Source organism: Merops nubicus, unplaced genomic scaffold, assembly GCF_000691845.1.
Source record: "Merops nubicus isolate BGI_N331 unplaced genomic scaffold, ASM69184v1 scaffold27109, whole genome shotgun sequence".
Classification (NCBI taxonomy): Eukaryota; Metazoa; Chordata; class Aves; order Coraciiformes; family Meropidae; genus Merops; species Merops nubicus.
Window position 1 is genome coordinate 1 of NW_008633433.1, and position 25,965 is coordinate 25,965.

Consider the following 25,965-nt stretch of genomic DNA (forward strand, 5'->3'; position numbering starts at 1 on the left):
GCGCCCTCTGCCGGCCGGCCCGCAGCGAGCTCTCCCTGTGGATCCGCGGACGGGACGCGATGCCGTGCGGGATCCCGTTTGGTCGTGCGTTCGGACGGGTACGAGCCAAGCGGCGCCCCGCCGTCCTGGCCCGGGGCACCGAGTGTGGGTCACCAAGTGTGGGTCACCCGGCGTAGTGCCGATGTAGGCTGCAGCCCGTGGTCGGTGTTCAGGGTTTGGCTCTGGATCTGGAAGCCCAAACATCACCTTACTGCTACAAGCCTTAAAAAATCCCCGTCGGTTTCATGTTTCCTGGCGAAAGAAAGTAACCGCCCCGGTACTACAGCACGGATGGCTTCTTGGGGTCATGTTAGTCAACATTTTAGCAATAGGAAACGGCTCAAGATATGTCAGGGGAGGCTTAGGTTGGGCATTTTTCCCCCAAAAGGGTTGTCCAGCTCTGGACCAGGCTTCCAAGGGAAGTGGTTGAATCACTATCACTGGATGAGTTTAAAAGCTGTGTACATGTGGTGCTGAGAGACATGGTTTAGTGGTGCCCTGGCAGTGCTGGGTTAATGGTTGGACTTGATCATCTTAAAGGTCTCTTCCAGCCAAAACAATTCTATGATTTTATCCAAAAGTACAGAGTAAGTATAATCTAATTCAAGAATGCTTTTCTCAAAAAGCACCCAGGTGTTGTAAAAGTAAGGGATCTGGTGGATTCTAGTACATTTCTGCCTATAAGAGGCTCAGAAAAGCATTGACGTTTCCAAGTGGGATCACCTCTGCTGAGGCAAAAGGTGTTTAAGGCCACAATGGGAAGCAGCCTCTTTTTTTCCTCAAATAAACAATGTCTATGACCACAAAAAGAGTAAATAGGAAGTAGAGCACTAGCTTCTACAAAATTAGCCAGTCAGAATTGACGTTGCCCAGGAAGGAACCCCTGTTTGCTGGGAAACAACATATTCTTGATTTCAATTATCCCATACTTTTAAGACTTTTAGTATTGTAACAAATATACGCAAGGCCACAAAAAATGATCAGAGACCTGGAACTGTGAGGCTGGGCTGAGACAGTTGGGGTTGTTCAGCCTGGAGAAGAGAAACATCCAGGGGGATCTTCTTGCAACCTTTCAGTACTTGAAGGGGGCCTATAAGAAAGATGGAGACAGTCTTTTTAGCAGGGCCTTTTGCCACAGGACAAGGGGTGATGGGTTTAAATTAAAAGAGGGGAAATTTAGACTAGATAGAAGAACGCAATATTTGCACTGGGGGTGGTGAGACCCAGTCCCAAGTTGCCCAGAGAGGTGGTAGATGACCCATCCCTGGAACCATTCCAGGTGAGGTTGGACGGGGCTCTGAGCAACCTGCTGTAGTTGTAGATGTCCCTGCTCACTGCAGGGGGGTTGGACTAGATGAGCTTGAAAGGTCCCTTCCAACCCAAACCATTCTATATGGAATCACAAAGTGAAAACATTGCTATAAATGACAGGAAGTATTTTTCTTTTTCACATTATGCTTGGACTCCATGGATCTGTGTGATCTATATTATCTTATTAGATATTACATTAGATATTGTACTAGATAGAGATATTATGTTAGATATTATCTTCCTAATCAAAAAAATTACACAGTTTTGTGATGTTCCTCTTAATGGAAGGCCGCAGCCCTACAAAAAGAAAAAAGTACCCCCACACATATACATATATACATAAACCCTCTTATTATTAAGGAAACAGCTTGTGGGAAAACTTTATTCATGTATCAGCCTTACCTGCAAAACCACCTTCTGACAGAGAAGGAGTTTAGGATATGTCACGTGTTCCACCAGAGTTTCCTCAGCTGGGAAGCTACAATCCTGGTGTAGCTGTGGTTGTAGCTTGTGGACTGTTTACATTTTTCTGGTAGAAACTGACTTAAGGGCAACAAATAAATTGGTGACAGGAGGTAATTAGAAGTTACTGAGGTTTTGGTTTTACTGCTATGGGTTTATGTTTGAAAGCTATAGGACCAAAACAAAAGCATGTTATCTTCATAGTCAGTTGTTTGAGACCCACAGTTATTCTGTGGGTTAGCTTTTGTAGGAGGTGGGGTGGTTTTTTTGCCATCTGAGATCTTGGTTTTACAGCCTGAAAGCATTTTGATTTGTATCATCTTCAGAGTAGGTGTCTGCCACTCAGAAACATTTCAGAATGATGAGTTTCACTGAATTATTCCTTTGGCATTTTTAAATGCCTTACAATATTTTTAGGTCTGGGGTATAGATGTTCTTCCTGAAAGGGCAGAGACATGCCTGGGTAAAGTACCAAGAGGCTTTGAGATATGGGAGGTAGCCGAACTTTCATAGCTTGGAAAGGTTGCTGGGGGGCTGCACTGGGAGTAGACAACTTTTGCTGCCCCAGCTTCCCCTGCATCGCTTGTGGAAAGGCTTCCCTAAAACACGGTTTCAGTCCTCCGAGGCTGTTAATTTGGTGCGGATTTTGTTGGTCTCCTGAGGTGCCTGCTGGTGGAGCTGGGTGAGCCAGGGTTGACCCTGGAGTGCCGTACACGAAGTTGCAGAGGAGGTAAGGCCGCGCCCCCGGCGGCAGCCGCTGCAGAGTCACCCGGGGCCACAGGCTGGAGAGGCTCCGCAGAGCCTCGCGGTTCCACGCGGCGGTGGGGAAACCATCCTCGGCGTGGTAAAGCCCCGAGAAAGAGATGCCGAGCGTGACTTCTGGATGCTTCAGCAAGAAGTTGTAGATTTTACTGATGCAGCAGTGATAAGCCTCGTTACAAGGAGAGTAATTGGAATAGAGGCTGATCTGTCTGATGTTGTCACAAGCATCTGTAACTGCATCCAGATAACCACCCGCCTCAAACAGCATAGACTCTGGGTGGCTGTCTTGGCCAGTGCAGTTTGTAGCATGGCCTTTTTGGACTACTCCGCCTGTGAAATTCTTCAGTTCGTAGAAGAGAAGGTGTTTGTTTCCCACAGTTGCAGTTGGTCTGTGTGGGAAGCCAAAGACCTTGTGAAATTCTGCATAAGGGACTCTTGCTTCTTCACCAGTCCGTATGTGGTAGGGACACTTAGCACAGATGTGGTTCTGTCTCTGCCAGCAATAGGGCTTTACCACAGTCCCTTGATTTGTCAGATATTCTTGAAAAAATGTTTTCTTTCCTGGATTCATGTTCTGTTGAGAACTCTCCCTGTTTATATTCTACACAGCTGACAGTCCTAAATGAAAAAGGAAAGTGGTATTTTAATTCAAACCTTCAATTTATTTTCCACTTAAACTGCAATATTAGTAGGGGATAGACTCTTACAAAATGTACTGAAACTTGTAGCAGCATATAGAAACATGGTCCATGACACAGAGAACAAAGCTCTCACAGCCTGGGAGCATTTTTAGTTTTCACAAACAAGACTTCTTGCTAAAAACATGAGTAAAAATTATTGCTCTGGCTTCTGCCTCTTACCCTAGACAGAAGAAAGTGCATAATAAAGCCAGCCACGCTTTTCAGGAACTGATTAGCAGATGAGCCTTATGCAATCTGGCAAAACAAACAAGTAAACACCACCAAAGAAAAAAGCTTTAGTTACCATCTTAGCAGCTCCAGCTCAGGGTAATTGTAAATATTTTTCGTGTTTCCTTCACTGGCTTTTTAAGGTTGGTTCAGAGTTTCCACTTTAGTGATATCGCAGGTTTTCATTTCAAAATTACAAGGTGAAGAAAGTTCCTATTGCCTCCTTGGTTTTGGCAGCTGAGCTGTAGGACCTTCCCTTTTGGTAGCCTTGCTCCAGTTGTAATGGTGAGGGCAGGCAGGCTCCTTCAGGTGTTTACAGGTGCCAAGTGCTAGGAGACGAGAATGCAAACAGGATTTTCTTTTGTATGGCCAGCCACCACTGGTGGTTAAGCTTCTGTTCTCTGCCTGTCAATATTTGCTTTCTATCTCAAGTGATTAAATTTCCTTTGTTTCTTTAATGCTGTTTTGATACAAAGTTTTTATAGCCGAAAGATGGAAGTTGTTCAGAGGAGTGGGTTGTTGAGATTGTGGCTTCTGTGTGTATCTGCCTATTGTGCCACATGGGCAGAAAGCTCCTGTTGTGCTTCTGCTCTCGTACGACGAGGCTGGTCCTTCTTTAAGAGGTTTTGTGTGTGTGTCCCCCTCTTTGAGGCTGTGATTCAAGCAAGCAGAGGGGGCCTTTCGTGAGTAAGCTAAATCACGCCTGCTTTGCTTGGGCAGGGATGCAGATGAGTGACAACACAAGTTTTGTGCAGACGCACAACTTTTGACTCAAGCAGATAATTATTTCTGCTCACTGCTGCTCTAGTTGAACCACTTATCACCCCCAAATCTGGTTTAATTCTGTTAACTACTTTTCTACATACAGCTTTTCCATCTGCACATATTATTACAGCTTGCTTCTGCATTCCACATTGCTTTGCCTTCTGTCAGTATTTCATTTTCTTCTTACATTACTAATTTGATTCATTTGCTTTGCTTTCCAGCCCTGAGTCTATGCCAACTTCCATGTATTTTCCAATGTTGGAGATCTTTCCTGATGTAGGCCATCGTTCTGTTCTCATTCAGATTGCTTCTAAAGACTGGCTTTCTGACATCAAGAATGCTCCATTTGTCGTTTTTGACGTTTCTGCACATTTCTGATGTTCAGTTGTACTCGTACCGTGCATGGCAACATAACTGTGGCAGTGGCGTCTCAGGGAATGAAAACTGCGTTTGCTACCAGACTCTAAAAAAAAAGCAGGTCTGAAGAAGCGAGTGTGTTACTTTGTAGAGGGATAGTACAGGAGAGTTGTCACCACCCCGCCGGTTCTCGTATAGGTTGCAAATATTATTAAAGACAGTTTTAAAAGCTGCAAGTACAGGGCAAGCAAGGTTCCAGGTCCTTCTGTCCCTGCTGGAGTCTCCGCAGGCTGAATGGCCACACGATGGCAATGTTGCACGCCAGAGATTAATCCCAGTTATGCCTGTTGATGGAGGAAACGGCTTGAACTTTGTTTCAGCGTGCTTAAAGGGATGCCACCAGAGACACAATTTTATATTTCCCTCTAAAACTTGTCTTATTTTGGTTGGTTGGTGGTTTGGCCAGATTAAAACCCAGCAAATAGAGGATTTGAGTCTTCTCAGTTAATAGTGTGACATCCTTACCGGATGGGAGCCAAATCCCAAACTACCCGGTTTGATAGATTAATGGGAACAGCATTCCCACAACCTGAGCACATTTCTGTGTGCACTGCACCAGCCTTTGGCTCCTTGCCAGTGTTGTCCCCATCAGCTGACTGAGATTTCCAGTGGCAAGGGCTGCTCATTCCAGCCTTCCCACCAGTGTGAATCCTTCACCAGCTCTGACAAACAGAGTGGGCCAAGGGGCCAGATCCCAATGGATCTGTGACCATAAATGGCAGAGGCTTCTCATTTGCCATACATGATCATTTTGGGGGTGCAAAGAGGAAGGATGTTTACAAGAAGTGCAAGTCAAGCAGAAAGGAAGAAAGCTGACCACTCATCATGTTCTTGGAATGGGCCATTTCTGGTTGAAAGCAGAAAGTTAGCCTTTTCTTCTTTTTTTTCCACAATTTTTTATAAAGTAGCAAAAAAGGCGCAAGTGTGTTACACAAGATCTCTTAAAACTGATGTATATACGCATGTCCACATGGATTTGGTTTATGGTTGGAGTTGATGATCTTAAAGGTCTTTTCCAACCTGGATGATTCTATGATTCTATGTGTGTGTATGTATGGATTAGGCAGCTAATAGGAGCACTTATAATTCAGCTCTCTTGCAGAAAAAAAATGTGTTCTCATGCACAATTTTATTTAGTAAAGCTGAACACCTCGGTTGTATCTGTCATTTTCAAAGTAGTTTATAAATCTGATCAAATGGTTAAAATATAGAGTGGTCTAAATGGCTCCCTTGCTGGTATTTCTGCTGCTTAGTGTCACTTAGATCTTGTGCAGGGGAAATTGTTAGAAGGGCTTCTGACTTTCAAGGTGCCTCATTTGTCAAAGTGATCCTGATGCATCTGCACAGGTAGTAAATGCTGCAGACTTTAGCTATAGTTAATAGTTCATGTAACTTGGAAATTTGGAAATCAGATCATTTCAGGTTGGGAAATAAAAAATGAAGGCACTCAAAATAACTTCTCCCTTTTGGTAATTTTCATCTTGATTTCAGTGTTTGCAGTCCTGACTGGAGAAAGAATTTTTCCTGATCAGGTACCTAGTTTGGTTCTGTATTTCGTTATAAGATGGCTTTCCTAATGCTTGTCTCCAGTACCTCCTATTGGCATTAACCAGCTGTAATACCCTAGTATGAAAGTGAGATACTCACACTGTTGTTTTGCTTTGTCTGGTTGTCCCATGTTTTAGAGAAGAAATCTGGCCCAGATCTTCTCTAATATTAATTTTATTTTTCAACACACAGTCCTTTGTGAGCTCATAGGCTGTTCCACATCCTTATAAAAAATGCTTGTTAATAAATACGTTGTATGAACCTAAGGGTAGGTCTTTTAATACTTGAAGTTGTTAGGAAAAATACCATCTTCCTCTATATGCTTCATTGCATGAAAACGTCATCCTGATACAGATGATTGTGTCTAATGGATACAATCAGGAACCCAAAACCACATGTTAACAGATCCGTGTGCCCCTCGTTATATTTAAAATTATAATTATATCCCTGTCCCTCCCAAATGTATCTGGAGGGGAGAGGGATATAATTATAATCTGAAGAGGGTAGATTTTGATTAGAAATTAGGAAGAAGCTCTTCACTGTGAGGGTGGTGAGACACTGGCACAGGTTGCTCAGGGTAGTTGTGGATGCTCCATCACTGGAGGTGTCCAAGACCAGGTTGGGTGAGGCCTTGCAGAACCTGGTCTAGTGGGAGGTGTCCCTGCCCATGGCAGGGAGCCTGGAACTAGATGATCTTCATGGTCCTTTCCAACCCAAAATAGTCTATGATCTGCATTCCATGATTCTGTGATAACTTGAAGAAATTATTTCACTTACGACTAAAATGTAGACATCTTTGGGGCAGAGGCCAGTAGCTGTTTAATAGCACTCCACAAGAAGATATAAATGTTCACAGGAGGAACTGGAGAGGAATGCTTTATCCAGTTAATACCTCAGGGAAAACTTCTGTGGTCAGTATGTAATTACTCAGATTGGAAATTAGCCAGGACACAAGCCATATGTTCTGCTCCTAGGGAAAAAAAGTGTAACACTCAGGGCTGTGATTTTTTTTTAATCCAAATATTAGCTAAAACCTAGTATCTCATCAGGCTAAAAAGCACACAGAAATTGTGATCTATACCAACGTGGCCAATTTGGACCTGATACTAATATTACTGGTTTATGTGATCACTGTGATTTATGAAGATGTCTTTGGGAAGCCAAGTTCCCTGCACTAATTAGGCAAAAGCTGGTTTTTTCTCATGTGTAATTATATGGAAGCATGATGATTTTTTTATTCCCATAGCTCACTTCCATAGTCTATTACAAATGTAGTTCTGTTTAAGTGAGGGGATCTGGTGCTTCCCCCCAAAGCTCTGCACTCAGTACAAGAATGGTTGGTTCTCTTTTTTTTTTTTTTTCCCTGCTAAACATGAGTGTTGAAATTCTGTTGCATTTCTTAGCACAGCTTAGTTCAAAATAATCTCTGCTGGAAAGCATTTTACACATGACTTCATTCAGTAAGAAGTTTATCTGAGTTCAAAGTACAGAGCAGTCACATGGTCCTTTAAACAGCCAGAGACTTGACGTTCTTGTGCAGTCCTAAGATTTTAAAAATAAGAAGTGAAGGAAGCGAAGGAAGAAGCAGAATGCTGTCCACAACTGCTAATAAACACAACCACATGGACAACTCAAAGCTGAGCTGTGCTGGCATAACTTGCCTCCACACTCCACAATCTCCAGTTCATTTAACACCTGAATTTGGGCTATCTCAGTGCTGCAGGAACGCTGGCTCACAGCTCCAGAGCAGAGCCCTGGTATTTTGCATTCTGCCACCAGGCCATAAAGATTAGTGAGGATTTAAGTCCCAAGTTTGGAACGTTTCCTGCTCGAGCTCGTGTGAAAGTCAGACCTTCACAAAGTTGTTCCACCAAGTTTTCCTCACTTGTCTTGTCCAGCCACAAAGTGGTTTAAATTATCACCTCGCTTCCAGAGATTTTTTCCAGGGCTCCACTACTTCTTTCATTTGTTTCCCTTTTTCTGTCTTTACATCTAAAAATAAGCATTTTCCCTTTGTCTGTCTATTCAGAGAGGAATTTAAAAATTCGAAGTTCAGTTAGTTCTAAATCTTCCATCAACTGATAAATCCAGAATGCCTCTGATAATGAACAGCAAAACGAACTGCAGCTTGTCTTCCACTTCCGTTACATCAGCACAGAGACTGGCTAAGGGTGATCATTAGAATTAAATCCTTGCTGGGTATGCAAAGCCTTCTGCTATACTCAAACTTTCTTCATCTCAGAGGACTCAACATGAAAATGTGTTGACGGGCAGCAGGACTCCTGAAGTCTGTATGGTACTACAGGGACTTGGGTCTGATTTATCCCCACCTCTTTGCCAGAAAATTACTGCAGGCTTTGTTTTTTTGTTGATCTTGGGTTTCGTTGTTGCTTGGTTGGTTGTTTTTTTTGACATCAATTATAATGCTACACTGACAAATTTTCCATAGTGGGAGCATTTTTTTCCATAGGTGTTTGTCTACTGATTTTCCACAAGTTAGTAGGAAATCACCACGCTGCTGACCTCTGTTCTCAGCTGGGTTTGATGGCTTCAGGTGAGTCAATGAGTTCAGAAATTGTACGGGATGGAGCAGGAAGGGGGCAGAAAGACAGCAGGATTGCATATGCTTTGTTTCTTTAGAAGCTTAGTCAATCACCCTACAGAAGCTGAAAAAATAAAAAAAGAAAAAGAGGGGGGAAAGGGATATTTTATTTCTGTTGAGTCAGAAGGTCTCAGCATGAATTGCCTGAAATGCTTAAGAAAGCTAAAAATAATGGCAACTCCGCTGATTATCACTGAAGGTGGTGTTGATTTGTTGGATGCTGTAGCATCACACAGACCAACTCATTACAGAATTGTTCTTTATACCAGAAATTCACCTACCATGTGTGTGAACTTTAGGTGGGGTTAAACTTTATGCTGTGGATGTAAATTGAATATGTTTGAAAATGCGAGCTAGTGAAAGCCAAAAAGCATTTCCACAGAGGTGTAATGGCCTGGGACTGTGACATGCAGAGGGCCATTAAGTGATACTGGGCATTTACACACTTCAGCTATGAAATTTCTATTTCTATTTTGGCTATATTAGAGGAATGGAGGATTAGGCCCCCTCACCTTGGCATCAATCAAGGGAAAACCTTTTTGCATGTTGTGGATGAATCCTGGAAACAAAACGTGGGTGATCTTTTAGCTCATATGCTATTGTAGCAGCTACAACAGGCAGTAAAATAAATGGCCAAGAAAAAGAGTTACAACTAGAAATGGCACGTTCTTGAATCAGGAAGTCCTGACACTCTTAACTGGGTCCCCAGCACTTCTCGTACTTCAGTGCTTGCTCTCTCCAGAATCCATTGCACTAACAATGTTGATTTATTACTGGTTTTTTATCAGTTAGGTTGTGGGGTTTTGTTTGTTTGTTTTCTCCTTGGTTATTACATAAGAATGAATTGCTGAAAGTTTGTTTAGTGGTTTGTCAATTTTTGTGTATAGTCTATATATTACAGTAGGTTACTCTTGTGCTTGCATGTGGGAAAAATCTGGCCCTGTTTTCATTATATTCACAGGCTTAAAAAGTGTAGCTAACTAGATCATAAAAAAGAAGAAAAATATATTTTGTTAATAACTGATCAAAAACTCCATCTGTCAGATTTCTTCCAATCATTAGAAAAAAGGCAATAATGTTATTTAAAAAAAAGAAGTGTAGTTTTCTGGACTGTGCAGAGGTAAAACCAGAGAAAATTAAAGACAAATGTTTTCTGGCTTTGGAATATTGTCCATCTGGAACAAGCAGGAAACTGTTGAGTCAAGAATAAGCTGTAAGTGCCATAGAGCAAGGAAAGCCAGAAGTCTTCCTTGATAACTCACGGTCTTTGCATAACCTTGAGATAACACCATCACATCCATTTGGGTAAATTAGTGAATCACATCCCTCCTCCCCCTGACACCTGTCTCTTCCTTTTAGTGGTTTTCCTATGCTCTTCCTACTCACCTCTTCCTGAAATGTGAGTTTTCTCCTCCTGATGCTGCTTAAGTTGGGGATTGCTCCTGTTTGACAATAAAATTGGGCACCGTCCTCATTAGTCATATTCAAGGGAAGGCATGAGAGTGATCCTGCGATCCCTTGTGTTGAAATGCAGATTTGTCCTGTAGCAGTAAGGTCAACGAAATAAAAAATACTTAAATGTCATAGGCAGGCTGGCCATTTTAGGACAGCAAAAAGTATACTTATACATGAAGTAACCCAGGATTTTTCTTGCTTTTCGCTTGTTAAAAAAAATTTCCCATTTTGTTAATTGTGGCCATGGTACAGATTCTAGGTTGAGAAATTCTTCCAGGTTACTTTACAAAGTGTTATCAGTATGCTTTCTTTGTTAAACAGTTGGACAGATTTCCTCTTGACCTGTGAAAAAGCCAACAAACTTGCCAAGAGCCTGTGTTTATCAATTGCAAATATAAAAGACCAAAATGTAAGTTTAGAGATGGAAAGAGAAGGGACTTTATGTAATTTTTTTTTTTAAAAGTCAATTAAAATGATACTTCTGAGTTCTAATTAACTATCAGTTTTTATAGGAGTGAAAAATGAAGCAGGTTTACAAATTCAGCTGCAATTCATATAAAATATATGAAGCAAGTAGAAAAAAGAAACTTAAAAGCCTGATAGAAAACAGCTACTGAATGACTGCTAGTATTATGCTCCTTCATCTTCTTACCATTTAAAGTGAAGATGATTTCTGGGATTCCAAGAGCTGTATTTTATTCTCAGAAAATATCAGTGCAGAAGATAATTTTATATTTAGAATCAAATAATTGCTGCATATGGAGATTTGCTTCAGTGAATATCAGTAGAGCTAGAATGGTCTCCAGAAGCATAGGGTCAGGGAAAGTTTTGACAACTACTTTGTGGCCTTCCAGTATCTTAGAGAGGCCTACAAGAAAGCTGGGGAGGGACTTTTTAGGATATTGAGTAACGACAGGACTAGGGGGAATGGGGCAAAGCTGGAAGTGGGCAGATTCAGGCTGGACATGAGGAAGAAGTTCTTCCCCATGAAAGTGGTGAGACCCTGGAATGGGTTGCCCAGGGAGGTGGTTGAGGCCCCATCCCTGGGGGTCTTTAAGGCCAGGCTGGATGAGGCTCTGGGCAGCCTGATCTAGTGGGAGGTGTCCCTGCTCATGGCAGAGGGGTTGGAACTGGGTGATCCTTGTGGTCCCTTCCAACCCTGACAGATTCTGATCTGTTTTAGCAGAGGACTTTAGAGCCCTAATGGCTCAATGGTTGGACTTGATGATCTTGAAGGTCTCTTCCAACCTAAAGGATTCTATGATTCTATGAGCGTCAGGAGGCAGGCAGAAATGTAATTTTGGTCTGAACTATGAGCTGTGTACAAGCAGAACATTGCACCAATGTTCAGTCCAATTCTGATCTCACATCCGCTTTTCTAATTTAGGGCCTTCTTTTGAAATAAATGGAGTTGCCCTGGCCTAAAACTCCTTGGAGTTGTGACTTCAGTCTGTTAATGCTATAAACCGGGCAAACCAAAATTAGCTAGTGTAATAAAGGATGATCATACCTATCAACTCCTTTCACACTAGCTGTCAAACAGACTGAAAATGCTGGCTGTATGTCAACAAGAAGAAAGAGGAGCTCAGAATCTGATGTTCTTTAGGAATACCCAGAGATGCCTGGGGATGTTTTAACCAGGGTCTTTGAGCCTGGACATCCCAAAAAGCCTTTACGGCCCTTGTGACTTTTGGGGTTATTTCCAAGGACGATCATCAGAGAACCAATAAATTTGACTATGTGGCACACATTTCCAAATGGTTTGGTGGGGCTCAAAGTGTTGTAATCTCTAGTCATTAAAACAGTAGAAAAATCACCCATGTTTCTTTATTTAGATGATCTATGTTCTTTCACTATGCAGAGATGAGTGTTAGCTAAGTAACACGATATAAGATCATCTGGCCTCTAATAGAATAAGACTTTTTATAGTGTAGGACAATCTGCTTTCAATTGCTATTGTTAGGCATTCTTTTAGTCAATGAAAACAAAGTGTGCTTGGGAAGCTGCCTAGAAGACATGTGATTTCAGGGTATTGCTATTTTCCTTTTTGTGAGAGAAAAGCCAGCTTTTTTCTTTTATGTCATGGTTGGATAAAGTGATGTATTCAGTATGGATGATAGGAATTCACCCTGACTCCTTTGATACATGTAGGGCAGCTCTACATGCTTGCCCATTGAACTGGAGAAGCTATTTCTCTGTACAGCACTGAAATCTCTCATTTGGTCTGGTTAAAAATCATGTAAACTACCTAAATTCTGCTAGTTGTCACAAGGTCCAGGAAAAATTGCAATATGAAAGAATATCCTGTTTCTAGAGGTGTGCTTATGCCATTTAAGCTTGTTTTTATCAGAATCATTTAGGAGAGAAGGAGGTATTTCCTGGTGTAATTGATAGTATTAAGACAATGGGAAGTTTGAGTTTCATGTTATTTCATGTTAGTGGCACTGTTGATTAGCTTGTGAGGAGGGGGAAAAGTAGGACAAGAAAGTGGATGAAAACAAACAGAAATGTGATAATATCAGTGGCTGTAGAGTTCCTTCCATTTACGGGGTAGCAGACTTCCTCCCTCTTCCTTTTCTGACCCTTCTCCCTTCTCCCAGTGTTCATCTACAAGAGTGGCATGACCTCATTTTGTTGCATGTGTGACTTCTTGACTAAATTGGTTGAAGTTTCCTGTGTTCCCAGCGTGGTGTCATGTTTAGTGTCGGTGACCGAATCTCAAAAGGTTCAGATTGCAGATGTAGATCAGATAAGCAGTGAAGTTACCCATTCAAATTAGACACCATGGGGCTCTAGTCTTGTCCTTCCTCCTTCTGGTTGTGTTGAAAATACCTCAAAGCCCTTGTTTTGATATTTCTGTCCAGATATTTCAGGTGCTTTAGAAGGTTTAAAGCTTGCTAGTCTTTCTGATGGATAAACTTACAGGTGAGGAATGTCTTGTTACTTGTTCTTTACTCTCAATATGACTAAAATGTCCTGCAAGATGCTAGAGAGGAACAGCTCTGTCCTGTACCTTCCAAGAAGATGTGAGCTCAGAATGAAGTATTTCCCAAGATTGGATTGTTTTTTATCAAGATGCTAGAAGGGCCTTTCCTCCTTTCCATCTGTAGAAGATTTCCATCAACTGTACAGCAGTTTAAATTTCTGTTCAACGTGGCTTGAATCCACTAGTTTAAGGAGGAGGGTGGCAGGCAATATGTTTGCCTGGAATATCAAGCCAAGAAAGAAAGAGTATACTGAGCTAATTCCTTCAGTACTGTTTTAAAGAGTTAGCCAGCTGAGCTCTCAGAGTAAGGCTGATCCTTCCCAACATATCGTCAGACTCTGACTGCTGTGGTTAGGAGTTTTATGACTTGCTACTAAGTTATAAATCTCTGGACTTAGCATTTCTTCTTCAACATGTACATAACACCTTTCTAGCTATAGGTCTAAGGAAGAATTGGTTTGCAGAGTTGCCATATCCTCTCAATTTCTTGTTCAGTAAATTTAATGTATTTGGATGGATTATACATGACAAACACACTGATATGAGGCACATTCACCTCAGGGAAGGCCCAAATAGGTCACCAGTTGCTTATCTCAGTGACCTTCTTCAGCTGCTGTTGTATAGATGCTTTCTTCATTTTAGCAGCACCTTTATTTGCAGTGGAAACATGATAAACTGGAAAAATTCCTCAATGGTCTTCTCTAAATATTGTTTAAGATACCATTTACCCCAGTTTTCACTGTATTGTTGTTGGCCTGAATACTGAGATCAAAGGAGGCTGTAAAACAATTTCTCAAATAATAGAGCAGGAAAAGGTAAAACAATGACCTAGATAAGAAACATTTTCACAAGCATAATACATGTAATAAAATCCTGAAGACGGACCTCATGATGCCCCTGGTGTCTGTCTCCCACAGAGACTAATTAAGTTTGGCTGTGGATTCTTTTTTAGCGTACCTGTTTGATGTCTGCATTTGATCTGGGTGTTGTACTTAAGTTTTGTATAAGGAGACCAAAAAAGATTATGGAGGGCAGGTTAGTACAGGTAGAAGATTTGTTGCCATCTGACTGTTATGGGAGATGGTGAGTGCTGTATTCTGATCCTGAAACTAGTCCAAACTTGAATGTGATACTTGTTGTGACCTTTTTATTCTGAAGTCTTTTGATAAACCTGGAGGAACATGTGAGTTCTGTGCCCCGTATGTTACATGCAGGGCACTTTGTTTTAATGTAGTTTTACATTAATCAGCATTTGTATAATGGGTTGAATGTTACTTTGGAATAACTGTTTCCATTCTTCTCCTCTACATACTGTTGGAGGAACTCTATTCCTTATCCCTCAACAGCAGTCTGAACCAGAGGAGTTTCTCGTTTGTCCACTGAGTAGGCTGAGAGCTGGCAAAAAGCTTACAGTGAAGGAAATCCGTGGTCATGTAAGAAAGGGAGGTGGGGAGAGAAGGAAGGGAACTTATCCTGTCATTCAGGGCATTGTGATGACACAGCCTCATGAAGAGGACAGACCTTTAGGTGGTGAAGTCTGTCGCCTTAGAGGTATAGCACTGCTCTCTCCTCTCTTCCCCCCTCACTAAACCAGTAGTAGCCAGACTATTGTAAAGGGTTATTTAGTTAGTTAGTATTATCTAAATGTGATTAGTGATGAGAGGCAAATAAAAAGGCCACCTTTCCTTAAAAGGAAGAAAGGAGAAAAGCTGAAAAAAAGAAAAATACTCAAGGCTGGAGTGTTATCCAGTATCAGTGTAGTAAAAAACATATATCCTTGTCTGAACCCAGTTATCAGCCTTGCCTGACTTCCCTGGAGATTTAACTGTTGGTTCTCTTCCAGAACTCAGCTATGATCTCAGATGCTTTGCATTTTGAGATTTAAATGTAAGGAAGTTAACAAATAATATATGGATTTTCGAATTGAAGCCCATGGAGCAGTCTGATTTAGAATAGCAGGACTTCATGGCTGTAATCCCTGGATTAAATGTTGGCTTTCACTATACATGTAACTAGACTTTGGAAAGAAATGTATGTCCATCAAAACGATCTTGAAGCCTGGGGAGATGTAGTAATAGCTGTCTTGTTAGTTTTGCTTTTCTACAGGGTGAAGTAAATCTCTTGGTGTTCAGATTAAACTGGGTGACATCCTTATGTGTCTGAATGACAACTGTTAGGATTACAGCCACATATTATGAATCCCATCTGACAAACTCTTCCCTCCCCAATATGAGGATAACAACAAGACTTAAGAAGTAACTATGTTCATGTTATCTTCATTTTTTAGGTGTTAAAGAAATTATTGGGAGAGTCATATTGAGGTATTGGAATACAGACAATTATTTGTGTGTAAATGCAAGATGAGACTTTTCAGGGACTAAACAGGAGGTTCTTAAAGGAAAATGCAAAATGGGATAGTCATGGCAAGACTGCTGCCTGGATCACTTGTATCAGGACACATATCTGGCCAAGAAAATGTGCACATGAGCCTCAGGGCATTCATCAGGTGATGATATGGAGAATATATCTGTGGCTTTGCAATACTGTTGCTGTTTGTTAGTGCTGGAGGCTGTGCCCAAGTTCAGACTGCTGTGACACAAGCTGCTCAGGCCCGTTGCCCAGGATGTTCCTGCGTGATCTCTACAACAGATACAATTCCTTTGCTAAAGTTGTTGGTGTGAAGCTTTTCCACAGCCTTGCTGGTAGTTGGATCAGGTTGTTAATGAGTTCAGTGTTATTGTGATAGACTGACTGTGTTCATTTTAAAAAATGAGCTGGAAATAACATCTGACAAAAGTCATGGTGCATTTCTTTGTCAAAGATTCTTTGTTGGTTTCAGCCTCTGTTTCATTTTGTAAGGATCTGTTCCTAGGCCGCCAGGCCTGAATGGAGAATAGGAAGTCGCTCCAGCTGTTTTCCTCGTGTTGGCACTCGGTGCTGAACAGGAATTGCTGAGCAAAGAGCAGCATTTCCCCAGAGAGGTTTGCTGGGGTAGCACAAAGGCAGTCTGGATATATTTTTTCTAATTAAGAGTTCCTGCCAACTACTATCATCAAGGGTCAGAGGAGGGAGGGAGGGAAAGAAATACATGAGGTCTGGAGCCCACTTGCAAAAGCAAGAAACCTGCCTGGGAAAGCAAAAGGGCAATGTTTTTCTCTGCTGAACTCTTGCTTTTTTAACATATAACCACTTATCCAGGAAAGAGGACCAGGATTTTTTTCCCCCCTTCCCTCTTCTGTAAATCTGACTATTGCTTCTCCAACAAAACTGGAGGGATTGTGCAACTTTGCACTTGGTTTTGGACTAGCTAGTGGAATAAAAAAGCAGCAGAATTCCTTCTCTTAAGCGAGTGCCAAATTATCAACTGACACATCGTGCCACGTTATGGTGATAAATGCACATCTGGTCGTGCTTTGCAGTAGGCTTAAATTTTCTCTATTGTTTTTCTTTAAAAAAAAAAAGAAGTAATAAGGCTATGTCTTGTTTTCTTTTTTGCTTTGCAAAAGACACCTTAAGAAAACAAACCATAACGAATAATTGACACATATTTGGGGAAAGAAGAAGATATAGAGTCATAGCACTTCTTGCTTGCAGGTTTAATCCAGAATAAATTGGTATGACTGAAACATACTGTCACCTGATGCTGCCTGGTGCTGGATTTAGTGATTTATTACAGTGCTCAGTGCACTGGTGATCATTTTATAAACTCCTTTATTATATCTGATGCTTTCTGGTATTCTTGCTGGCAGTATTACTGAAGAATTGCCTTGCAGTTTGAATAGTCCTCTCTAGCAAGGCAGTTTCAGGCAAAAAATTACTTGTGAATGAAAGATGGTATGTTTTAGCTCATTCTTTGAGGACGCTGCAAAATCCCTGTAATGTGAAAGGCAGCTGTGGCTGCACCAAGATTGACAGATTACCTATGTAGTGCTTCTATAGCTCCTGACAGTTCAGCTGTGGATGACTGTGGAGTAATTTCTTATAGGAAAAGTTCCCCCATGGATCATATCGGTGTTCATCTTATAACCCAAAGTGAAACATCAATATTCCTTTGACTTTTTGTGTGTGCATTTTAGTGTTTTTTTTAATATAAGTGCATAATTATTAATTATCTACTGTAGGTTTTGATTTCCAATGCAGTTCATCTTCCTGAGCACAGTAACATATTGCACAATTAATTTGCTGTTTATAGTATTCCCTTGAAAAAAAGTTGCTTCCATCCTGTTTATTGGTGTGCTTCCAACTGATCTCTGGAGAAAAAAATGGTTGGCTTCTACTCGAACTTTTGTGTTACAATGTTCAACCTTGGCCAATTTTGAAGTTCTTACTTGTTTTTTACTGAAGAGAAAAGTACATTTGACTTCAGCTGGATCTTTGTCTATGTAAAAGCTTCAAAACACATCTTCAGTACTGTCATCCCGATATGATGGATAGGTTTTGAGTTTGCTAAGTGATGCTCTGGAGACCATTAACTAGATGCTTATTCAGAATAGGGCAAGCCTGATCTACAGTCTGACTTTCTCATTGGTTGATTTTCTTAATGTTTCTCTTATCCAGCTGGGGTTTTATGTGTGCGTATTTATTAATTAAGAAGGCATATACAAACTTAAGGCCATTTCTTGTCTGAGCTTATGGAGATCTCAAAGTGGATGGGATGAGAAGCTTTATAATCCTAAACCATTCATATACTTTGTTCAACTGCCACTGTGATTTTTTCTTAAAACAATGTTCTAGATCTGGATTCCCTCTAAAATTTTCCACTCTGCTGGTATCTGAATACAAGAGGATTTCCCCTTCACAGAGTTTTGTTTATGTTTTTATTTTGCTTTTTGGACTTTGTGTAATTCTTCAGTAAAGATCATGTGGAAGAGAATTGGGGGAACTGTCAAAACACGGGCCGTTTCCTGTCATTGTCTGGAGTCTTGAGCACTGTGGCCTTCCATCTCCTTCCTGTCTTTTGTTTCTGGGTTGATAATGTTGTCTTTAAATAAGTTCAAATAAAAATAGATGTAATAGAACTGGAAATAGAAACTAGCATCCTTAAGTGAATGTCTTTGCTGTCTGAGCACCATGTGCCAATAATAATAAAACAACATAATCCCAGAGGGTACTGAAGTGTTTACAGCCTGTGGTTCTAATCCTGTCACCTTTCCCTTGCAAGGGAATCCACTGAAGTCATTGGAAGCACGTCTTCAAGGAAGTTATACACAGACTATGGCAGCAGCCAAGTAGCAACAGCACAAGTAGTAAGAGGGATTTCTCTTTAGCTGGGGGATACTGCTCCCAGAAGTTCACAGAATTTTTAATAGCTATTGATCTAAATTGGATCAAGTCAGTTGTGCTCTATTAATCTACATCAGAGTGGAATCAGTTGGCAGGACTATCAGACCCTAGGGATCCATCATATCATCTAATTTTGCACTGTAATAGTGCCTAAAAGTCACAGCTAAGGTTTATGTAATCTCATCCAGCAACATTTGCACATGGATAGAAGTGTGTCTCAAAGAATGTTGTGAAAATGAAATGGCAGAACATGGGCAGAGTGAACAGTGGGAAGGATGTAGGTCAAAGTATGAAGGTAGATACCAGTGGGAACAAGTACTTACAGATCACTAGTGTACACGTTACTTGCAGGGTGTAAATTATTTAGCATTTTGTTAGTAAAGGAACTATTGCTTGTGTCCCATGGGATCTTTATGTCACTGTTGTGAACTCCAGATGCGTTTTTCGTGTCAGGATAAAGGTGCATCTCAAAGCTGGGTTTATAATTTTGAAATGGTTGCCAAGTATATATTGGTAGCATATAAAAGCAAAAGCCTAGCGGTGAACTTTACCATTGGGATCTTCTAGCAGGCAGTGATCTGTGAGAAGCAGCATCAGCAGAGGTGGGAAGCTTCTGAGGTGAAAATACAGAGAGTAAGAAGAGAGATCAAGTTCTGAGGGATCTTACAAGTGAATATTAAATAACTGAATGAGAAAGAAAGAATGTTGCATTCTGACTGATCTGAAGGGTAGGAATATGGGCTTTGGAAAGCTCAGAGTATGTGCTAGGTGGAAGACAACAGTTGTAATAGCTTAAGGGGAAAAAGGTTGGAGCTGACTTATTTGGGTAAAAACATTTTTGCCTTCCCTAGAAAAATAGGTCACTTCCAGAAACATGTTTAGTACCCATTTGCTTACACATTTGCTTAATCTAGAGATATCCTGAATGAGGAAGTCTTAGCACTGCACTTATATATGCAATATAGTCAAGAGGGAGAAGTGGATGTGCTATTTAGGTTACCAGTTTTGGCCACTGCAATATCAGTATTTACTCTAATCTCAGAGAAAATAGAAATTTGAGTGAGCTAGGAAGGGGGCTTGGGTATATGTTGCCATGCCTTTGGTTGTGAGCAGCTGGCACTGCATCTAAAGAACACAACTGAGCATCTGCTTTATCTTTGTCACAATAGTAGTTCCTTGTTGTGTTTCATAAGAGAGAGAGAAACATAGTGTACACTAACTGCCTTTCCATCTTTTTCAAACAGATTCTGAACTCGAAGCGCTTCTCTCTTCAGAGATTTTTTAGAAGGTTCAGGAGGAATCCACCTGAGCAAGACGTGCAGACTTCACCCAGCCTCCAGAAGGCAAGTCACTGGTGTACAGACAGTTGTATTGAACTATGGGATATTTTAGACATGGAAGATGTAAAAACAAACTAACAAACATAAAAAAAAATCAACCCCCCCAAATCCCAGCCTCCACAAACCCAGATTTTATTGTATTGCACTCAGAAGACATCCTTTTTAATTTAGAGGTTTCTATTCTCAAAGCTGTGGTAGTCAGTAAAGCCCTGAAATTTTGAGTGGTATATATGATGAAAAACCATTACATGGTGGCAGAGGGACCAGTATATATATTTCTAAAGCTAATTGTTACATATTTGTTTACAATTCTCATGTTTTTCATGTCTCCCTGCAAAACAAAACAGCCCTCAAAAGAAAGCTGTAGAGTAGAAGTCTGATTTAATGGTGCCTATTTTGCCCTGTAGCAGGGCTATCAGAGGGTAATAAAATCCTTGCAGGATTTGGTGAAATCAGACAGAATCAATGTAGCATTAAAGGAAACAAGAGACCCATAGATACGGTGAGTTCTTGCTTCACTTATTTCCCTTTTAACCCAATAAAGAGAAGAAAATAAGATGACAATTCTGGGTTACTGTTGCTTAAGGTAGGGTCAATAGCCCAAACCAATTGGAAAATGAGATTCTTTCTTGTGTCTTCACTCTGAGGTGAATTGAAGCCTTTGTTCTGGTTTCCACTGTGTTAGGGGGTATCCTTGGTTGGCTTGGATTAACAGCACTGGGATCTGAGACCAGAGAATCTTACAGAGTGCCCATCTTACACAAAAGCTTGCAAGAATTTGTTTTAGAAATCTGTCCATGATGTCCAACAGCCTTCAGCATCCAGAAGAGCTCTCTTATACAATTGGTATTCAGCAGGCTTCTTAAAACAGAGTCTAGCAATTCCTGAGTATTTTGAAACAGGTCCACAATAAAGGGTGACATAGTTTTTAATTTGGGTCATTTAGAATAAAAATGCAAATAAAATACATTATAGTAGTAATACAAAGATTTATGATTAATTTATCCCTTTTGTTTTAATGACCTCTTAAATGTGAAGAGTGTTGCATTTGTGTACAATGTTCAGAACTCTGTTTTGGGGGCTCACGATTCATAAGATGGCTTTATGCAGATTTTCCTCATGTGTTCATTCTAAATGTGGAGTTACTTTTGGACATTTCAGTTGTGAGCTCTAACATACACAATGCCATTGAAAAACATGTGATTGCTAGGATTTGTTGTAGGAACAGCATTTAAATTGAAACTCTTCATTTACTCTTTCTGGAAACTATGTATGCATGAAGTGAATGAGTCAAACTGAAGACATGCCATCTGATTATAACTCAATGGGTGGGAGGGACAAAGTCCTTGGGCTTTGAGCTAGTTAGATATAAATACAGAGCTGGCTGGCAAAGGTCTGCTCAGAGGAACTTGAGGTCCCAGACAGAGTAGGAAGTACTCCCAGTGTCCTAAGTAATAGACACGCCAATATAATTATTATGCTCAGAGTCTTCTGGGGTGTGCTTGGATTAAAGGATACCAAAGTGATACAGATCTCTAAGGGAGGAAATATATCTTTTTTTAAGAGGGAAAATGAAAAATACTCTTGAGTGAAAATTAAGGAGATGAAAGTCCTCATAGCCAACAGAATTTTATACTATTTAAGCATTACTGCAAAAGGGCCATAAAAGGCATATGTGCAACATATCTGTATCCAAAGCAAAATGAAACAGAGCAGAAGGGAAAAAGAAAGTTATGTTTGTAAATGGGAACTTTTGAGAGCTCATTTAATCAAATAGTTATATTTCTTCTTCTGGAAACTGAAGCTTTCTAAAAAAGAACACGAACTAGGGCAAGTAAGTTGGGAATGAGGGGGAGGATTAAGTACTAAATGGCCAATAAAATAAATAACTGTTTTGCAAATGTATTGAAACTAAGAAGCTTCTTATGGAGAATCAGGCTCTTTATGGAGCTGAGAAAGCAATTAGCGAAAGACTAGAATTTTGCTAAATCAACCCAATATGTGTTTCTGCCATGAACAATTTAATTATTAAACCTTACTTAAGTTAAAAAGAAAAATCTGAATCACAGAGAAGGCAATCATTTAAGTGACACTTGTATATGAGAGACATTTGATTCAAAAACCAGGAAAGGGCTTTTATTTTCCTTAAGTCAGCTGGTACAAACAAAATAACCCATCTATATCCCAAGGTCCGTAGGATTTATTTTTTGTTTTATGTTTGTTGGACTTATTTTATGATGCTGTTTAGGAACCATGGCAGAAAACTCTGTGGTTGCAATACTGATGACACTGAATGGAAGTGTGCGCGTACGTGTGTGTATATGATGGGAAGATTAGTCCTTTCCTTGAAGAAAAGGAAGAAATCATGGAGCTCCATCTCCGTGCCTTCTCCCATATATGCATGCTCACCTATTCCACTATGAAGCAATAATCAGATAAAGGAACACGCTTGCATTGTTTATAGACAGAACAGACTCAACAGCATAAGCAACTTTCACTTCGTTAATACCCCGCTATCCCCCAAAATAACCTTGTTTCAGGCACTGTGCAGTATCTGAATGCTTCAGTCACTGCCTCTTCAGGCCTAAACCCTTGACCTGTCATAGCTGGTTTGTACCATCTTTTTTTTTTTGTGGAGATACGCTTGAATTATCATGAAAGGGCAGTAAACTCACGTAACCCATAGGCAGTTCAAGTATGAACTAATAAGTTTAGGCTATGCCTAAACTGTCAGCTGAGTAAAATGTGGGCTGTGCTGGTGCAGGGATCCAGATCTCCATCTGGCTGAAGCCACCAGGTTGTTCTGGAACTCTGCTGTGTGCTGGGGCCAGCTCCATTTGACTGTGGCTGGGTTGACTGGGACCGATTGATGCCTTGTCCTTTTCAACCTCAAATGCTTCTGGAGCTCCCCCATTTCACCACTTTTCATGCACCTTGTGACATGAAGATTTTGGTGTGAAGTTTAGACGTTTAGGCATTTTAGTCTGCTTTTTTATGGTGCTATTATTTTTGTCTTATGCTGCTCTTATAGATTTATAATGCTGGCTGGATATATTATTCTTCCATAACTTTTTGTTGGAGAAGGTAGTAATAATCGTTATTAATTCTGCATAGGCATTGGGATTGATTCTGGTCTCATGATAATGTAAATTAGAAGAAATGGAACTGATGTCTGGAGAATTACCCACAGTCAAATCTGTAATTGAGCAATGGCTTTTTATACGATTAAAGTATTTATTCTTTGCAGAAAGTTTTTAAAGTGTTCAAATGAAGCCCTTGGACTCTGCTCAAAGGTGAATTTTTTGGAAAGTTTAAGCAAAAACATTTCATCCATGTGTGAGCATGAGGAGAGCAGAAAACTATTTTCCCCTTCCATGAAGACTTTTTGCTGCCTTCTTTTGTATAGCTCTGCAGTGTGAGTGGCTGAGGCCTGCGTGCTACACTTTGGCACTGAAGTAGCCATAGCTGTGAAGTGTCTTATTTTTGGCTTTGATTTGACTGAGTTACAAGCCTTAGAAAACCATGTACTCAGCATGCACTTCAGAGTTTTTTTCCTTATTTCAAAGCCTGTGAAGGGTGCAGTCAAGAGGATTTGCTGTGAACACTGGAGTAGCCACACAGCATGAAACTAGAGAAAGGTTCTGCTTTGAAGCAGCAGGGACACGGTGGGGCTGGAAGAGGAACAGAGGACCTTGTTAAGCACTTATGGCCTAAGAAAGTTTCTGGGTGTTTTGCAATATGTGCGACTGATACTCAAGTTCCTAGGACCTGCTGTCTCTACTTCTACAGGTCATCTTCAAAGAACCAAGAGAGGTTGTTGCAGACTGAGTAGAGGCCCAGTATAAGACCAGAATGTAAGATATGCTGGCACTCTCTCCTCTTGAGTCAAAAGTCTCAGGGGGCGGGGAGTAAAATCCACCATTTTTTCTCCATATGATTTTGCAGGTGGTGCAGTCTACAGGTGTCGTGACTGTGGTTTTGCAAGCAGCATTGCTTTGAAGTCCTAACAAATGGAAGTCCAAGGACTTGTTGCTCCTGAATGAGATATTCCACGTAGATCTGAGATTAATCAAAAGCATGCCATGTCCTATTGGACAGTGCCTTTTGTGAAGCAGTGCATGCCTATCTAACTGCAATCACACATGAAATGAGAGGCCAAGGGAAGGCTCGACGTGCTTCCTTAACTACATAATTTTTTGACTTGGCATTGTTAATTATGCAGCCTTATGAATCATTAATTTCATTTTATGTATGGGAGTTCTGCTGCATTTCCTCTGGCATTTTACAATGAAGCTGGTTAATATTTCCAATTACTAGAAGGGTTCTGTTTAGTTCTAGTGTCAGCAAAGGCATGATGATGAACATGTTCTGGTTCTTTACTGAGCTGCGAGGTTTAACGCTGTTCAGCCTGAGTGGGGAACATTGTTCTCCCCTTTTTGCACAGGAGTAAGGATCACAAAGGTTGCAGACAGAGGAAGTTCAGACATGCAGTGTGTAATGTAACTTTTCCTTTGCTGAGTGAGTAGTTTGAAGTTCAGATTTCATTTTTGATCCCAACAGTTTTTCTTACTGGCCAACACGTAGTGACAGGGCAGCTCATTCATTTAAAGAATATAAATGTGCAAGTTAATTTATTTCCAAATGAGGAAGATGGAGGACCTGGCTCACCTCTGTTACCCTCTACATCAGCACGCAGCATGTGCAGAGTATTGCCCCTGAACTGATGGAAATAACTGCATGAGGTATGTGCCTGTGAGGTGCTTTGTGCTGTAAAGGACCTTCAGTGTAGGTGAGATTGTAGCGCACTGAATGTTAAGCAGATCTAAAGCTCTCCTTGACAAACTTAACCGTGTAATTGAGTGGAAAACAGGAACACAGGAGTACACAAGGTAAAGGAATATTACCAGGTGATTTTCATATGTTAACTGAGGTAAAGAGCTCTCTGCAGCCAAGCTACAGGTCAGAGTTCACAGCTATTAAAACCGAATGTAAAACTGATTAGTGTTTGCATTTCTATAGCCTCTGCATTCTGTAGCTTTTGTGACTCATCCGTGTGTGCTTTTTTTTTTTAAATAGTTTCAATCTCAGTAACTGTAGTCTGCAGCACCTGTTAGTTATCAAATCGAGACCATGTGCAATAAATGGAAAGCAAGAACTAAAAGTGGTTATAAGGAAAGCAGATGAATAATTAATTATATTGTCTTAATAGAAACTATTTCCTTTTGTATGCAGGCACTTCTAATCCATCATCCATTGCAGGGGTGTCTCTTTTAACAAGCTTTAGTCTGTATGATAGATTATTGTCTTTTCTACAGATTGACCAGGCAGACTGTCTTATGGAATCCTCTCTTCCAATGAAGAGGTGAACACATGTAGATAGCATCTTTGCGATGGTAGCCATTGCTTCTTTAAAAAAAAAAAAGGTAATATTGGAAAAATGCTTAATGCAAAGTCATGGCTAATAGGGAATGTTCACCATATCCATCATGTAAACAATTCTAGCCCCTGGCACAATCAAGCACCAGGGAGTAAAAACTGCTTGAGCTGGCACTGCCATTGAAAGGAACATCTTGAAACCATGATTTACTTACAATTTTTGTAATGCAAGGAGTGTTTTCTTTTGTTTGGAAAAAAAAAATGCCAGGCAGTTGTGTGTTTTTCTTTCCTATCTCCCACTGAGCATCCTTTCCCAGTGAAGCTAATTTGCTTGCAGATCTTTGGTACCTGGCTTCTTTCCTTTTAGGCTGTGTGATGCCTTCCTCTCATGGAGAAGCTGTCAGGGGTGACTCTTAAGTCACCTGGTTACTTTGTCCTTTTCTTTTGTTCTCCTGAATGTTTTCCTTACTTGGGTATCTCTGACTTCTGCCTCCTCCTCTCCTCCTGTTAGGCCCCTACCAGAGGCAGTAAGACTAGCTGCTCTTTATTTCCAGCTGGTTTATAGGTCTTCTACTTTGTCTTCTCATGAAAGCCTCTGCATGCCAGCTGTAGCAACAGCTGAAAACAAGGAAATATCATCACTCTCTAACTTATTTCTCTGTGGAGAGTCAGCGAATTCTTGTTGGACTGTAAGTGGTCAATGATCTGCAG

The 25,965-nt window shown here is 40.7% G+C and overlaps 1 protein-coding gene across 1 annotated transcript; it reads right to left on the minus strand.

Annotated features, from left to right (window-relative positions):
- Positions 1-2,188: 2,188 nt before the first annotated feature.
- Positions 2,189-3,145, minus strand: APOBEC4 (apolipoprotein B mRNA editing enzyme, catalytic polypeptide-like 4 (putative)). The gene has a single exon (XM_008948266.1). The coding sequence runs from the start codon at positions 3,143-3,145 to the stop codon at positions 2,189-2,191; it is 957 nt and encodes a 318-aa protein (XP_008946514.1).
- Between the last annotated feature and the right edge of the window lie 22,820 nt (positions 3,146-25,965).

Excerpts from the sequence above, each read along its gene's own strand:
- APOBEC4 (XM_008948266.1), bottom strand. The coding sequence starts at position 3,145 with ATGAATCCAGGAAAGAAAACATTTTTTCAAGAATATCTGACAAATCAA.